The sequence below is a fragment of the Pocillopora damicornis genome, chromosome 14 (genome assembly GCF_964200805.1).
Source record: "Pocillopora damicornis chromosome 14, jaPocDami1.2, whole genome shotgun sequence".
NCBI classification, from domain to species: domain Eukaryota; kingdom Metazoa; phylum Cnidaria; class Anthozoa; order Scleractinia; family Pocilloporidae; genus Pocillopora; species Pocillopora damicornis.
Window position 1 is genome coordinate 2,292,501 of NC_142683.1, and position 16,185 is coordinate 2,308,685.

Here is a 16,185-nt window from a genome sequence, read left to right on the forward strand (position 1 = left end):
TTGTAAGTCAGAATCGGGGAGATCATTGCATCAAAATTTTAAGAGCAAGATGTGGTTTGAGCTTGCTACAATCCGTGTATCGTCTAGTTGACTGAAAAGAGCATGAAGTGCTTTCTCGTTGTGTAAAAACATGGTCTGCTGTACAATTTTATTGGTAGAAAGCCAATCTGAGATTTGTGAAGTAATTTACGAGAAACGACATGCTCTAGAAGTCTTTGGTATAGGATAGAGCAAAAGAGTTTTCCCATACAGCTTGAAACACAACTACCACGGTAATTTGACGGGTCACTTCTTCCACGTACCTACGCTCTTCTTGTTCCCGTAATTCATCACAAATGAACTGTTGAGTGGGATTAGGCGGTGGGTTGGAATGAACAGACTGGAAATACGACAGCCAATTTTCTTCCGAGACTAAAGGAGCATGTTTTGCTTTCATAGTGTCATCCATTGACTCAAGACATTTTGTCATATCTGTATTTTCTGCAGAATCTTCCAACTGAAGAATTTTGGCATTGTACTATTCGTTCTTTTCAGAGTGGAGCAATGTTTTGTATTGTGTCAGAACGGCGTGGTACTCCTCACGTAAAATGAGATCCAAGGGATCTCTGTGTTTTTGGTAAATTACGATAATTTTCTTAATTTGTGTCTTTCAAAGCGACATTCCCCATCAAACCATTTCTTATTTGAAGATGCCTTGGAACGCTTTTGTTTTAAGTCAATTTAATTTTTGAACGTTGTTTACCGGTTGTGATGAGAATATTTTCTACTTTTTCAAGCGAAGTGTTCACGTCCTGAATTTGTGTTCTGTCGCTTACGTACTCCCGTGTTAGAGTTTGGAGGACTGGAGAACGTCTGCAATCTTTGAATTATTGTGTGGAATCATTTTCCCAAACAAATGCTTTGATTATCGCATAATTACACGAACAAAGTCCGTGCCCTATAAACAAAATGGGCCAGCCTTTATAACGAAAATCATGACATGCTCATAGTAAAATTAAAATTATTTACTGTGTTACTTACCATTCATCCACGTTTTGGATCCTTTCCAAGTCTTTAACTGATATAGCCATCATCGGTACGTTCTTATCGTCTTGGCCAGACGACAAACTAGGAAAAATTAATGAAAAAATCTTGTATTATACTCTTTTTTTATAAGAAACTTTCTTATTAGAACGGAAAGGCTGAGATTAAGAACGTATTGAGAACATTCCTTAGGCTGAGGGTCGATTAAGAACGTTATTTTGCTCATCTGTATATTAAATGACAAGCATAATTAAAATCAAGGTAACCAAAAAAGGAAGCTCACCGAAGTACTCAAGGGCACGTTTTGTATAACATTAACAGTGGTTTTCTTACTTCATGAGGCACATCTCTCGGTTTGTAATAATCAGCGGTTCTTATTTATAACTGTTCCAAAATAACTGAAATCCACACCATTAAAGTCATCAGGTGATACAGAGTATTATGAAGGTAGTTGGTCACATCCACATTGATTTATTAAATAATGCATACCATACAAATTTAAGAACATCTTAGGAACATTTTCAGCCTCAAATCGCAAAAAAAGAACGTTCAGCCTAAGCTCCAAAAGTAGACATTCTTATAAAAAAAAAAAAAAAAAGAGTGTATGAGAGTATCAAAATTGTGGTAAGATGAGATTTGAGCTGTGGCGCACGAGGCGGGAAACAGAAAGAAATGAAAACAATAAATAAATAAAGTAAATAAAATGAAATAAATTCACGTCGTGCCTAGCCAGGCTTGATGTGTTACTTACCATTTAGCTACTTTTTTAATCAATTCCAAGTCTTTATTTAATATGACCTTGAGCATGAAACAGCCAGTGTCCAAAGGAAAAGTAAAAGTAGAAGACAAACTAGGAAAAAAATTAATGAAAAAGATCTTATATTATACTCTTTTTTATAGGAACCTTTTTTATTAGAACGGAAAGGCTGAGATTAACCAAACTTTTAAGAACGTATTGACAACATTCCTCGGGCTAAGGGTCGAATAAGAACGTTATTTTGCTCATCTGTACATTAAATGACAAGCAAAAATAAAATGAAATGACAAAAAAAGGAAGCTCACAGAAATACTTAAGGGTACGTTTTGTATAACATTAACAGTGGTTTTCTTACTTCATGAGGCACATCTCTCGGTTTGTAATAATCAGCAGTTCTTATTTATAACTATCCCAAAATAACTTAAATCCATACCATTAAAGTCATCAAGTGATACAAAGCATTATCAAGGTAGTTGATAGGTTTCTCTGGTCACATCCACATTGATTTATTAAATAATGTATACCATGCAAATTTAAGAACATCTTAAGAACATTTTCAGCAAAAAAAGAACGTTCAGTCTCAGTTCCAAAAGTAGACGTTCTTGTAAAAAAAAAAAATTTAAAATAATTAAAAAAAAGGAGTGTATGAGAGTATCAAAATTATGGTAAGATGAATTTTGAGCAGTGGCGTATGAGGCGGGAAACAGAAACAAATGAAAACAATAAATAAATGAAGTAAATAAAATAAAATAAACGAAAAATCTTAACAATGCATAATACTGAAAAGGTGCCGAGCTTCGTGACTGCCAATTTGTTAACTTCTCATTTTACCACTTGTCGTTTTGCTGTGCAAATCACCGCAAAGGTTTCTATTTTGCTTGTAAATACTGCGTGGCAGTTGAGATCGGACATGTAGGAAATGGGCTCAGACATGCAGAATTTCTTCACATGCTCGAGCTGGAACGTTTGTCGCAGGTTAACCTTACAACACAAACAAGTAAATGTGGGTTTGATGGCCTCGAGCAATGCATCCCCGAAATAGGGCTTTTAAGTTTCCTTTTAACCATGGCTTCTACAAATTTGTTTTCGAGCTCGCTGTTGTCGGCGTTCTTATTCTTAAGATCTTAATTTAATGAGGTCTCCGCCCCCTATATTCGAATTCCGTGCGCCTATGGTTTCAAGCAAGCAGTTATTCTAATTTGAATATATTTATTTGCAAATAGCTATTTCAGAATTAGTTTTAATAGAATTACAAAAATAGTGATAAGATTGATAAGATTAAAAAATAACTGGCCTTAAAAATCGAAGAGTTAATTTTCTTAATTCTTGTATTTGAAAGTGACATTCCCTGTCAAACCATTTCTTATTTGAAGATGCTTTGAAACGCTTTTATTTTAAGTCAATTTAATTTTTGAACATGGTTTAGCGGTTGTGATGAGAATATTTTCTACTTTTTCAAGTCAAGTGTTCACGTCCTGAATTTGTGTTCTGTCGCTTATATACTCTCATATTAGTTTGGAGGACTGGAGAACGTCTGCAATCTTTGAATTATTGTGTGGAATCATTTTCCCAAACAAATGCTTTGATTATCGCATAAGTACGCGCACAAAGTCCGTGCTTTATGCGCCTTCTAGACAAAATGGGCATGCCTTTGTAACGAGAATCATGACATGCTCATAGTAAAATTAGAATTATGATTAATTCTTTCTTTGTGTTCATTAAACAGTGATGTATGGAATACAGTTATAACTTATGAGTCGAACGCTAAAAATTCGCGTTTGCTTGTTTTGTTTTTGTTTATTTTTCTTTCACCATGCTTGGTTTTCCGTTCACTATTGTTTGTGACGATTAAAATATTTTTATATTTTCTTCTCTAGTATACGCTGGTTGTTTATCTTTATTCGTGTTTTGCCTATTTGTAATTGAGAATTATATGAGTTTAAAAACTTATTTTCAGTTATACTAAATTCACGTCGTCCCTCGCCAGGCCTGATGTGTTACTTACCATTTATCCACTTTTTGGATTCTTTCAAAGTCTTTAACCGATATGACGTTCATTAATACTTCCTTGAGTGCGCTACACATATCAGAAGGCAAACTAGGAAAAAAGTAATGAAAAAGATCTTGTATTATACTCTTTTTTATAAGAACCTTTTTTATTAGAACGGAAAGGCTGAGATTAACCAAACTTTTAGGAACGTATTGACAACATTCCCCAGGCTGAGGGTCGAATAAGAACATTATTTTGCTCATCTGTATATTAAATGACAAGCATGAAATAAAGATAACAAAAAAGGGAAGCTCACCGAAATACTTAAGGGCACGTTTTGTATAACATTAACAGTGGTTTTCTTACTTCATGAGGCACATCTCTCGGTTTGTAATAATCAGCAGTTCTTATTTATAACTGTTCCAAAATAACTTAAATCCACACCATTAAAGTCATCAAGTGATACAAAGTATTATCAAGGTATTGATGGGTTTCTCTGGTCACATCCACATTGATTTATTAAATACTATATATCATGCAAATTTAAGAACATCTTAAGAACATTTTCAGCCTCAAATCGCAAAAAAAGAACGTTCAGCCTCAGCTCCAAAAAGAGAAGTTCTTATAAAAAAAAAAAAAAAAAAAAAAAAAGAAGTTTATGAGAGTATCAAAATTATGGTAAGATGAGTTTTTGAGCAGTGGCGTATGAGGCGGGAAACAGAAACAAATGAAAACAATAAATAAATGAAGTAAATAAAATAAAATCGACAACAAATCTGAACAATGCATAATACTGAAAAGGTGCCGAGCTTCGTGACTGCCAATTTGATAACTTCTCATTTTACCATTTATCGTTTTGCTGTGCAAATCACCACAAAGGTTTCTATTTTGCTTGTAAATTCTGCGTGGCAGTTGAGATCGGACATGTAGGAAATGGGCTCAGACATGCAGAATTTCTTCACATGCTCGAGCTAGAACGTTTGTCGTTTTAATGAGGTCTCCGCCCCCTATATTCGAATTCCGTGCGCCTATGGTTTCAAGCAAGCAGTTATTCTAATTGCAAATGGCTATTTCAGAATTAGTTTTAATAGAATTACAAAAATAGCAGTTGTGATGAGAATATTTTTTACTTTTTCAAGCCAAGTGTTCACGTCCTGAATTTGTGTTCTGTCGCTTATGTACTCCCGTATTAGAGTTTGGAGGACTGGAGAACGTCTGCAATCTTTGAATTATTGTGTGGAATCATTTTCCCAAACAAATGCTTTGATTATCGCATAATTTATTTTTCTTTGGCTATGTTTGGTTTTCCGCCCACTTTGTTTGTGATGATTAAAGTAGACTTATATTTTCTTCTCAAGTATACGCTGGTTGTTTATGTTTATACGTGTTTTGCCGATTTGTAATTGAGAATTATATGAGTTAAAAAACTTGTTTTCAGTAATACTAAATTCACGTCGTGGCTCGCCAGGCCTGATGTGTTACTTACCATTCAGCTATTTCTTGATTCACTTCCTTGATTATATCTGATATGTTCATCATCGGTACGTTCTTGACCGCGCGACGCTTATCTTCCTGGCCAGAAGGCAAACTAGGAAAAAAATTAATGAAAAAGATCTTGCATTATACTCTTTTTTATAAGAACCTTTTTTATTAGAACGGAAAGGCTGAGATTAACCAAAATTTTAAGAACGTATTGAGAACATTCCTCAGGCTTAGGGTCGATTAAGAACGATATCTTGCTCATCTGTATATTAAATGACATAAAAAATAGTACTGGTCTTAAAAATCGAAGAGTTAGTTGGAAGCTACCTACTAAAAACAAGGAATATTTTGACTACGCGAAAGAAAATTTACCTTGAAACTGCACCATAGCAGGCGACTATGAATACTATACCAAACGAGATATTCGCGTTCATAACATGGGATCTCTGTGCTTTTGGTTCGATAATTGTCTTAATTCTTGTCTTTCAAAGCGACATTCCCTATCAAACCATCTCTTATTTGAAGATGACTTGAAACGCTTTTGTTTTAAGTCAATTTAATTTTTGAACATTGTTTAGCGGTTGTGATGAGAATATTTTTTACTTTTTCAAGCCAAGTGTTCAAATCGTGAATTTGTGTTCTGTCGCTTATGTACTCCCGTATTAGAGTTTGGAGGACTGGAGAAGTCTGCAATCTTTGAATTGTTGTGTGGAATCATTTTCCCAAACAAATGCTTTGATTATCGCATAATTACACGAACAAAGTCCGTGCCATATGCGCCTTCTAAACAAAATGGGCATGCCTTCGTAACGAAAATCATGACATGCATATAGTAAAATTAGAATTATTAACTAATTCTTTCTTTAATATGTTCATTTAACAGTGATGCATGGAATACGGTTATAACTTATGAGTCTAACGCTAAAGATTTGCGTTTGCTTATTTTGTTTTTGTTTATTTTTCTTCCGCTATGTTTGGTTTTGCGCCCACTTTTGTTCGCGATGATTAAAATATACTTATATTTTCTTCTCTAGTATACGCTGGTTGTTTATGTTTATACGTGTTTTGCCGACTTGTAATTGAGAATCATATGTGTTTAAGAACTTGTTTTCAGTAATACTAAATTCACGTTTTCCCTCGCCAGGCTTGATATGTTACTTACACTTTTTGAATCCAGTCTTTATCTGATATGTCCTTCATTGGTACTTTCTTGACCACGCGACGCCTATTGCTTTGGCCAGACGACAAACTGGGAAAAATTAATGGAAAAGATCTCGTATTATACTCTTTTTATAAGAGCCTTTTTTATTAGAACGGAAAGGCTGAGATTAACCAAACTTTTAAGAACGTTTTGACAACATTCCTCAGGCTGAGGGTCGAATAAGAACATTATTTTGCTCATCTGTATATTAAATGACAAGAATGAAATAAAGATAACAAAAAAAGGAAGCTCACCGAAATACTTAAGGGCACGTTTTGTATAACATTAACAGTGGTTTTCTTACTTCATGAGGCACATCTCTCGGTTTGTAATAATCAGCAGTTCTTACTTATAACTGTTCCAAAATAACTTAAATCCACACCATTAATGCCATCAAGTGATACAAAGTAGTATCAAGGTAGTTGATAGGTTTCCTGGTCACATCTACATTGATTTATTAAATATTGTATATCATGCAAATTTAAGAACATCTTAAGAACGTTTTCAGCCTCAAATCGCAAAAAAAAGAAAGTTCAGCCTCAGCTCCAAAAGTAGACGTTCTTATAAAAAAAAAAAAAAAAAAATGAGAGTACCAAAATTATTGTAAGATGAATTTTGAGCAGTGGCGTATGAGGTGGGAAACATAAAGAAATGAAAACAATAAATAAATGAAAGGAATAAAATAAAATAAACGAAAAATCTCAACAATGCATAATACTGAAAAGGTGCCGAGCTTCGTGACTGCCAATTTGTTAACTTCTCATTTTACCACTTGTCGTTTTGCTGTGCAAATCACCACAAAGGTTTCTATTTTGCTAATAAATTCTGCGTGGCAGTTGAGATCGGACATGTGTGAAATGGGCTCAGACATGCAGAATTTCTTCACATGCTCGGGCTGGAACGTTTGTCGTAGGTTAATCCTGTTATTCCAATGCAAGTTCTACCAAGAAACAAAGCCGTTACAACACAAACAAGTAAATGTGGGTTTGATGGCCTCGAGCAATGCATCCCCGAAATAGGGCTTTTAAGTTTCCTTTTAACCATGGCTTCTACAAATTTGTTTTCGAGCTCGCTGTTGTCGGCGTCCTTATTCTTAAGATCTTAATTTAATGAGGTCTCCGCCCCCTATATTCGAATTCCGTGCGCCTATGGTTTCAAGCAAGCAGTTATTCTAATTTGAATATATTTATTTACAAATAGCTATTTCAGAATTAATTTTAATAGAATTTCAAAAAAAGTGATCAGATTGATAAGATTAAAAAATTAGTACTTGTTTTATAAATCGAAGAGTTAGTTGTCAAAATGACGTGTTGGAAGCTCTCTACTAAAACAAGGAATATTTTGACTACTCGAAAGAAAATTTACCTGGAAACTGCACCATAGCAGGCGACTATGAATGCTATACCAACCAAAGTATTCGCGTTCATAACTGACACTGAAATTGCTCACTGTCTGTATGTGGCCTTTGTTGTCTCAGGACTTGAAGCCTGCTGTTTCTTGGCAGTCAATGAACCTATTTTTCAGGCAAAGAAATTTCATAGGTCAAATACAAACTGTATGTCTATATATAGTGAACTATCGGTCCACTTTATAAATCGCAGCTTCATATTTTGGTTTAGCTCTCAGGTGGCAATTGTTGATATTGGACTGATGGCGACATCAAGTTAAATTAGCAGGGGCTTATTATTCGTGTGTAGTGAAGTGGAAAATAGCAAGGCAAAACCATGTTAGCCTTTTGCCTCTGTTTCAAGACGAGTCTACGTGCACCATTCAAATGATAATACGTTTCACTCGATCCCATGCCCGTTTTCATGTAAATCAAATTAATTTTTATTTGAATGGTTTCGCACTTGGACTCGTTTTTAAATGGAGGCAAAAGGCAACTCGGAAATAGCCTATTAAGCATGGCATCATTTGTGAATGTCTACGACCAAGGGTGGTGTTACAGGGAGCAATTGAATGATTTTGAAAAGACTCGTCTTACTTTGTGAATTTTTACTTATAAACTATTTAGTTCTCTTATGTCTTTTTAAATGAAAAGAAATACAGATGATTGAAAAAGAAAAATGTGCAATTGAAACAACTGTTCTACAAGCCCTTTAAATGACTCAAATTGAAATTAAAATTGCAACCTGCCAGCTTCGATCGATTCAAACCAAGCGATGAAGCGGGGAAAATTCACGCGAAGAATTTATGGAAAAAAAAACATTACAAAAAATGTACATATTTTTGTTTTAAACTTTGATTTCATCACGCGCAACATAGCCCAAATTCAATTTTTCTGAATGTGCTGTCATATGCTTTTTTTTGTGTTTGGCAGAATTCGAAGGTCAAGGCCCTGTGAAACATTGGAAAAGCGTCTCACTGGCTGTCCGTAAGATATACGTTATCAAGAAATTTTAGACTTCAGCTGCCAAAAAGGTCAGTGGAATTTTAACATCCTCTACACCCAGTCATATCTACAACCGCATCGAATGAATCAACCTATTTACAGCAAAATAAACTCAGGTAGATTTAGTTATAACTGAAAAAATGATTCATGAAAGTTGCAATTTACAAAACACAAACATTAATGAAAATACTTTATACATCAATTCCTATAAGTCAATAAACGGGCCAACTCACCTTCGATCGGAGCTATGAACTGACCAGAAGCTGTTTACACCCTGGGAGGTGGAATAACAACTGTGGTAAGTACATGGTAGCGTTGGTTTTTTATGAATATTGCGGATTTAAAACAGCCAATAACTGACTGTATTTTTTCCCTAAGGTGACACTTCAATGAACTATTGTCTTCATTTTTTTTTCTCTTTATGTAGCGTAGAATAATGGGTATGAATTAAGTATACGCCTGGGTTGAGAGTCACGTACATTTGTATTCCAGCCTTATTCATATAACAGACGTAATCTACATGTCAAATACTGCCAAATACAGAAGAAAAATCGCCAAACTCATTTCTGTAAATTGCATTTCACCCAAAACATTTTTTCCGACTTATTTTTGGACTTGCAAGGACACTTTGACATTTGAAAGAACCCAAGACAGCGCTTTGTCAAAGAGTAGCGAAGTGAAAATTTTTTAGACAAAGAACTGAACTAAAAATGTACTTCCTGCGACTGGAATAGATCACAGTGACGTCAAAATGTGGTAAGAACAAAAAAGTGGCACACGAGGCGCGGTCGAGTGTGTCACTGATGTTCTCACCGCATTTTGACGTCCTATGTGATCTATTGCTGAACAGACGCACGGCAATTTAGAATCTATTTGTTTTATATAATAAAAAATTTTAAAAAGTTTTAATGATAACGTCATCTATACGTCTGTCCTCCAATAGATCATAAGTGAGAACCAATCAGAATGCGTGCATAACTGAGCTTATTATATCATCAAAAATATCTATTTGAAACTCTTGGATCGACCTAAGCAACAAGTTTATCAACTACCTGACTGCCCCTTAGTTTAGCCCCAATAAGTATACCATGAAGGAAGGTGATACCAGTTCTTTGTTTTCAAATGTATCATTCCAGATTTTTCATTGCGTGCTACCAGACTTGCTGTGCAGCGAAGTGAAAATATAAAAGAATAGTTTGTTTTGTTTTGTTTTTTTTCATTTGCTTTTTTTTTTCTCTTTATGTAGCGTAGAATAATAGGTATGAATTAAGTAGGCGCCTGGGTTGATATGAGGGTCAGGTATATTTGTATTCCAGCCTTATTCATATAACAGACGTAATCTACATGTCAAATACTGCCAAATACAGAAGGAAAATCGCCAAACTTATTTCTGTAAATTGCATTTCACCCAAAACATTTTTCCGATTTATTTTTGGACTTGAAAGGACACTTTGATATTTTGAGAGCACCCAAGACAGCGCTTTGTCAAAGAGTAGCGAAGTGGAAATTTTTCAGACAAAGAACTGAACTAAAAATGTACTTCCTGTGACTGGCGTCATTTCTTTCATCTAAGAAAGTTAATTATCAACTGTGTGACTGCCTCTTAGTTTAACCCCAGTAACTATACCATGAAGGAAGGTGGATACAATTTTTTTCTTTTTTTTTTCAAAGGTTTCATTCCAGATTTTTTCATTGGGTTTCGCCAGACTTGCTGTGCAGCGAAGTGAAAATATAAAATCATTAGGATCCGACATGCCATGAAATGAGCGTTGGTTTTTATATTACGAATTTAAAACAGCCATTAACTGACTGTATTATTTGCCTAAGGTGACACTTCAATAAACTATTGTCATCAGACATTAACTTTCATCAAGATCCGACATGGCATGAAATAAATGAAAAAGTACATTGCAGCCTTGTTATGATGTGTCACGGATGGGAGATCACAAAACGACGCAACGCCCACAGCTTATACTTAGCAAATAGATTCCAAGTTGCCGTGCGTCTATTCAGTAATAGATTACAGAGGATGTCAAAATGTGGTAAGAACAAAAAAGTGGCACACGAGGCGCAGCCGAGTGTGTCACTGATGTTCTTACCACATTTTGACATTCTCTGTGATCTATTACTGAACAGACGCACGGCAACTTGGAATCTATTTGTTTTATGTAATAAAAAATTTAAAAAGTTTCATAAGGGGACGCAAGCGGCCTCAACTGTGGGTACCTTTTAGAAATTTAAACAATGAAAATGAAGAGTTAAAAGCAAAATAGAAATATTATCGCAATCGTCTGAACAAGTTAAAAAATATTCTGAAAAGGAGATATTATGAGCAAAAATTCGACACTGCTAAAAGTGATATAAAACAGACATGGGAATTAGTAAATGAATTAGTCAGTAGAAAAAAGAAGGATACTGTTAGCTCTACAGAATTTAAAAAAGATAATAAGCGTATTACTGACGAAAGGAAATTGTTAATCGATTCAATGAATATTTTGTTAATGTCGGAGCTAACCTTGCAAAGAAAATAACTGCTACCAACTTGTCATTCATTAGTTACTTGAAGGGACACTACATGGATTCAATGTTTTTGACACCTGTCTGTGAACGAGAAATTAAGAAAGAACTAGAAAATCTTGACCCATCAAAAAGCTTTGGACACTATAACACCATGCCCAAAGAAGTGAAACAGTTAGCAACAGAATTGAGTGAACCATTATCACATATTATAAATCTCACATTCAGTACAGGCAAACTACCTTTAGACTTTAAAACATCAATTGTTATTCCTGTATACAAATCAGGGGACAGTTGTGAATTCAACAACTACAGACCTATTTCTTTATTACCTTGCTTCTCTAAAATATTAGAAAAAATGATGTACAAAAGATTATTGAATTACTTAAACAAAATATGCCTTCTTAGTGAACATCAGTTTGGATTCAGGAGAAATCCCTCAACAAATTTCGCACTTATTGACCTGATCAATAAAATAACGACTGCTTTAGATAACAAAGAATTTGCCATCGGGGTATTTCTGGATTTGTCTAAGGCCTTTGATACAGTTGATCATAGCCTGCTACTTCAAAAGCTGGAATTCTATGGCATTAGAGGAATTGCATTAGAATGGTTTAAGTATTATGTAACACAGAGATATCAGTACGTCAGATACAACAATGAAATATCAGAGAAACAAGAAATAACGTGTGGAGTTCCCCAAGGATCAGTTCTAGGTCCTCTACTGTTTTTAATTGATATAAATGATATCTGCAATAGTTCAAAAAAATTATCCTTCATTCTCTTTGCAGATGATGCAAATTTGTTGATGTCTCATAAAAATCTAGACACGCTGATAGATAAAATGAATGAAGAACTAATTAAAATCAATACGTGGCTACAACTAAACAAATTATCACTTAATATTACAAAAACAAATTTCATGCTGTTTAAATCATCAAGCAAAAAAAAAACGAAACAACTAAATATAAAAATCAAAGATCATTATATTACTCAAGTAAAAAGCACAAAATTTCTTGGAATAATAGTTGACGACCAACTGAAGTGGAAAGAACACATTAATTTCGTTGCAAACAAAATATCAAGGCTAACAGGTATATTATGTAAAGCGCGGCATTTTGTAACTAGATCGTTACTGAAATCAATTTACTATGCCCTGATCTACCCCTATATTTTTTATGGCAATGTTGTATGGGCTAATACATATCAGGCTCATCTCGAGAAAATATACAAACTGCAAAAGAAACTTGTACGAATAATAACCTTCAAAGAATACAATCACAGCTCAAAACCATTTTTTAATAATCTGAAGATACTGAATTTTTATCAAGTTAATTATTACACTATTGCTATCTTAATGCAAAAATTTTCAAATAATCAATTACCTATCTCATCGAAAAATATTTTTAGGACTAATGAAGAAGTTCACAACCATAACACTCGTTCAAACAAAAAAATACACAAGCCTTGTGTCAAAACAAACCTCAGGAAATTAAGCATTAGTTTAAAAGGAGTTGATGTATACATCAACTTACCAAGTGATCTAAAAAATATCCAGTATAAGAATGCAGTCCAAGTATTCCTTTAACGGTCAAACATTTAATTATACAATAAACCAGCCAATAAGCTCAGTGCTACCTGTACATGTTCATCTTAAGGCCACTACATGGACATGCCTATCACACACCTGTACAGCATTCCTTGGCTTTCAACATCAAAATGCATTCTTAAGGTATCACAGAAGGAAAATTCAGGTGTTTGCATTCTAAGTGAAATTGTGTGTAAACCATCAATGCTAACCCCAATAAAGTATATCGTCTGAAAGATAATTGAGTATAGATTGTATTTTTGGATTTTGTTTTGATAATATAGACCATAATAAGCAATGTTAGCATTTGCTTGCGATTCTGAAGTTGTACAACATTAGGTTTATTCAAGAACACGTTTACAAGAAACACCTAGACTTTTGTGTGGAATTTGATCTACATATATTGGTCTAAAAAACGGTGTCTCAGATTTTTCTTTTATTGCTCCATTATTTTGTAAAATTGAAAAAGCACTATAAACTCCTCTTTTAAGTTAAAAATTCTTAAAAAATGGAGCATCAAAAGAAAAATCAGAGACACTGTTTCTTAAACCAATATGTGTAGATCAAATTCCACATTAAAGTTTAGGTGTTCATGTAAACATGCTCAGGAATAAAGCAAATGTTGCACGTCAGAATCACAAACAAAATGTTGACATTGCTTATTATGGTCTATATGACTAAGACAAAATTAAAAAATAGCTTTCAGACGATATATACTTTATTGGGGTTAGCATTGATGGTTTGTACACAATTTCACTTGGAACAGAAACACCAATTTTTCTTCCGTCATACCTTAATTGGAAGGAGACCTATTCAAAAACTTTAAGACAGCCTTCTCTCTTGCATGTACTTTCTAATAATTTCATCAATGGCTTTTATTCCTAAGCCTGCTCTGGGGAATGTGTAAGATTCATCTTCAGCCAACTGCTTCGTTATCTCTTGGAGCTTCTTTGAATTTTCTGCACTGTTTCTAAACCAAGGGGTGGGTTGATCATCAGGCCAGACAGTCCTAGCAAAAGCAATGATTTTCTTCTTCCTAAGAATGCAAAATGAGATTATGAGGGCATCCAGAATTCTATCACAACTGAACTTTTTTTCTTTCTTTCTGCATAACACCTATAAAAGGGAATAAGATTAACTCCAACAAATGAAACCATTTTTCAGCATTTCCATGGATGTGTTAATAGCAAAGAGAATCAATAGTTTGTAGGTCACCTAAGGAAAATCACAACACAACTGGGGCATCAATATGTTTTAATCCAACTTACTTCGTATTGTAGACACTGCGGTCTAAAGAGGTCAATGAGTGCTTTTCCTTGTTTGTAAGAATTCTGTCGATATCTTCAAACCTTTCTGCACACACTAGCTTGGGTTTTTTTCGCTTGTGATTAACAACACTGCCTGTAGAAAAATTCCCAACTGTCATGTAATTCTCATTACATTAGGAAACAAGGTCTTTTCTGCCCTGCAGAAAAGGTACAGGTTTGTAATTTATACTCGCCTTTAAAACTTATGAATTTGTGTATTTAATTACGGCATGAGACCGTTCAGTTTTCGTTTTAAACTCACTGGAAAGTTAACTAAATGTAACGGTGCAATCTCACTCAAAGTAAGTTGGTCTCCAGTCTCAAGAAGTGCATGCATATCAGCAAGAAGAAGCAACCATTTTGGTATATCTCAGTATTTTTTGCTGTAGTTTTTGGAAGCACCTCTAGATTATAAACTAATTAAACCAGTTTGGTATATATTATGGGAACACAATATATGCACAAAATATTTGCAAATGTCACCTTGTTTTGCAGATAAGCAAAATAGACCCTTCCACGGTTTCTGATGCCATCTTGTTTGGGGGCAAACACAGCAAAATTTACAATAAATGTATGGGAAAAGTGAGCAATCTAATGTCTAATAATTCACGGAAAATTCTAATTCCGAAATATTTTTGAATTACAAACTCAAGATACCGGGTAAAAGAGTTTACTGACCAAATTTGAGGAATGTAAACTCGCTGGAAAAACGTAAGGATTTTGTTTTTACATACATTTGTCTGAAAACTGAGCCGCCGTTAGCGCGAAGAAGTTTAGGAGCATTTGTATGAAAAACTGGAAATGCGATTTCTCGCTTCCCAGCATGTATGTGTCCTTCACATTTAACCCATTAAATCTTTTGCTAGGTACGTTTACCTTGTTATTCATAGAAATTGCAGAGTGTTAATTTTCTTTAAATTATTGTGCTTCGAACTCCTAGCTTTTCCCATACATTGGCTGTAAATTTTGCTCACAACAAAGATGGCGCCAGAAACCGTGAAAGGGTCTATTCAGAACTTGAAGAAATCACAAAAATAAAAACTGACTGTATTATCATTATTGTGACTTTGATAAATTTACCGAAAAGATCCTGGACGGCAGTGGCAAATTTGTCCTTCTTTCCAATTGTTGATAATCCAAGGTTGTCCATCGATGCATCGGACAAGATGCGTTCAGACTGCAGTGTACGCCCCTCGATTTCTTCTTCCTCGAATTTTCTAGCTATGCCTTCATCATTAAATAGCGCTTTTGCCCAGACCTTGACACGCTGAACATCCCAGTCTGAAAAAAAAAGCAAGAACAAAAGAAACTAAGAACCGGGCAGAAGAAGTTGATTAGTCAGAAAGCAAAACTGTTTTGGCGGGAACTTACCTCTCGGATCTTCGACATCTTCTCTTTGATCCATGGCCACCACGCTCGGAGTCAAACCCGTGCTCGTAGTTCTTTTTAGCATCACTGGCGTCACTTGAGATTGAGGTGGACTATTCTCGCTCTCATCTACCGATAATGTGCTGCAAGACGAATCTAGGTCAGAATTTTCCTCTTCATCACAAACTGGGGAGGAAACCATTGCCTTTAGAGAAGAACGATATGTCTTCGCCCGAACAGCCGACATGACACAATGCACAAGCAGTAATATTTCCCGCTATTTTTGCCGTGCCGTGATTCGCTCTGATTGGTTCAAAACAAATGTTAGTTCTTGTAAACACACCTGAAGTGTCATTAATGAATGACACCGCTGTCTGGCTTGTAATTCAAGCTGCAAACATGGCGGAGGGAGGAAAAGGACAGCTATCCTCTCTCTGCTTTTGTTCTGCCAAGAAAACAGTTCATGTTCTCTGTTGCTGCAGTTCCTGCAATGGAAAACCTGTGAATTACCGAACCCAAATATCCCACTTAGAATTTGAGAGGAATTTGGAAGCCTCCAA

At 34.9% G+C, this 16,185-nt stretch overlaps 2 protein-coding genes across 2 annotated transcripts in view; both read right to left on the bottom strand.

Annotated features, from left to right (window-relative positions):
- The window catches only part of LOC113666801 (polyunsaturated fatty acid 5-lipoxygenase), a 21,152-nt gene extending 12,010 nt beyond the window's left edge, over positions 1-9,142 (bottom strand). The window contains exons 1-6 of the mRNA XM_089193885.1: positions 9,079-9,142; positions 7,819-7,966; positions 6,415-6,501; positions 5,280-5,358; positions 1,775-1,821; positions 1,021-1,107 (exon numbers count right to left, since the gene is read on the bottom strand). Coding sequence (XP_089050011.1) covers positions 1,021-1,107; positions 1,775-1,821; positions 5,280-5,358; positions 6,415-6,501; positions 7,819-7,880 — 362 coding nt within the window. The 5' untranslated portion in view covers positions 7,881-7,966; positions 9,079-9,142. The remainder of the gene's footprint in view (positions 1-1,020; positions 1,108-1,774; positions 1,822-5,279; positions 5,359-6,414; positions 6,502-7,818; positions 7,967-9,078) is intronic.
- A 4,515-nt stretch (positions 9,143-13,657) lies between these two features.
- Positions 13,658-16,185, bottom strand: LOC149033954 (uncharacterized). The gene is made up of 4 exons (XM_089192973.1): positions 15,629-16,185; positions 15,338-15,538; positions 14,219-14,351; positions 13,658-13,986 (listed from the first exon to the last, which is right to left on the bottom strand). Exons 1-4 carry the CDS (start codon positions 15,870-15,872, stop codon positions 13,773-13,775), a joined length of 792 nt encoding a protein of 263 aa, XP_089049099.1. The 5' UTR covers positions 15,873-16,185; the 3' UTR covers positions 13,658-13,772.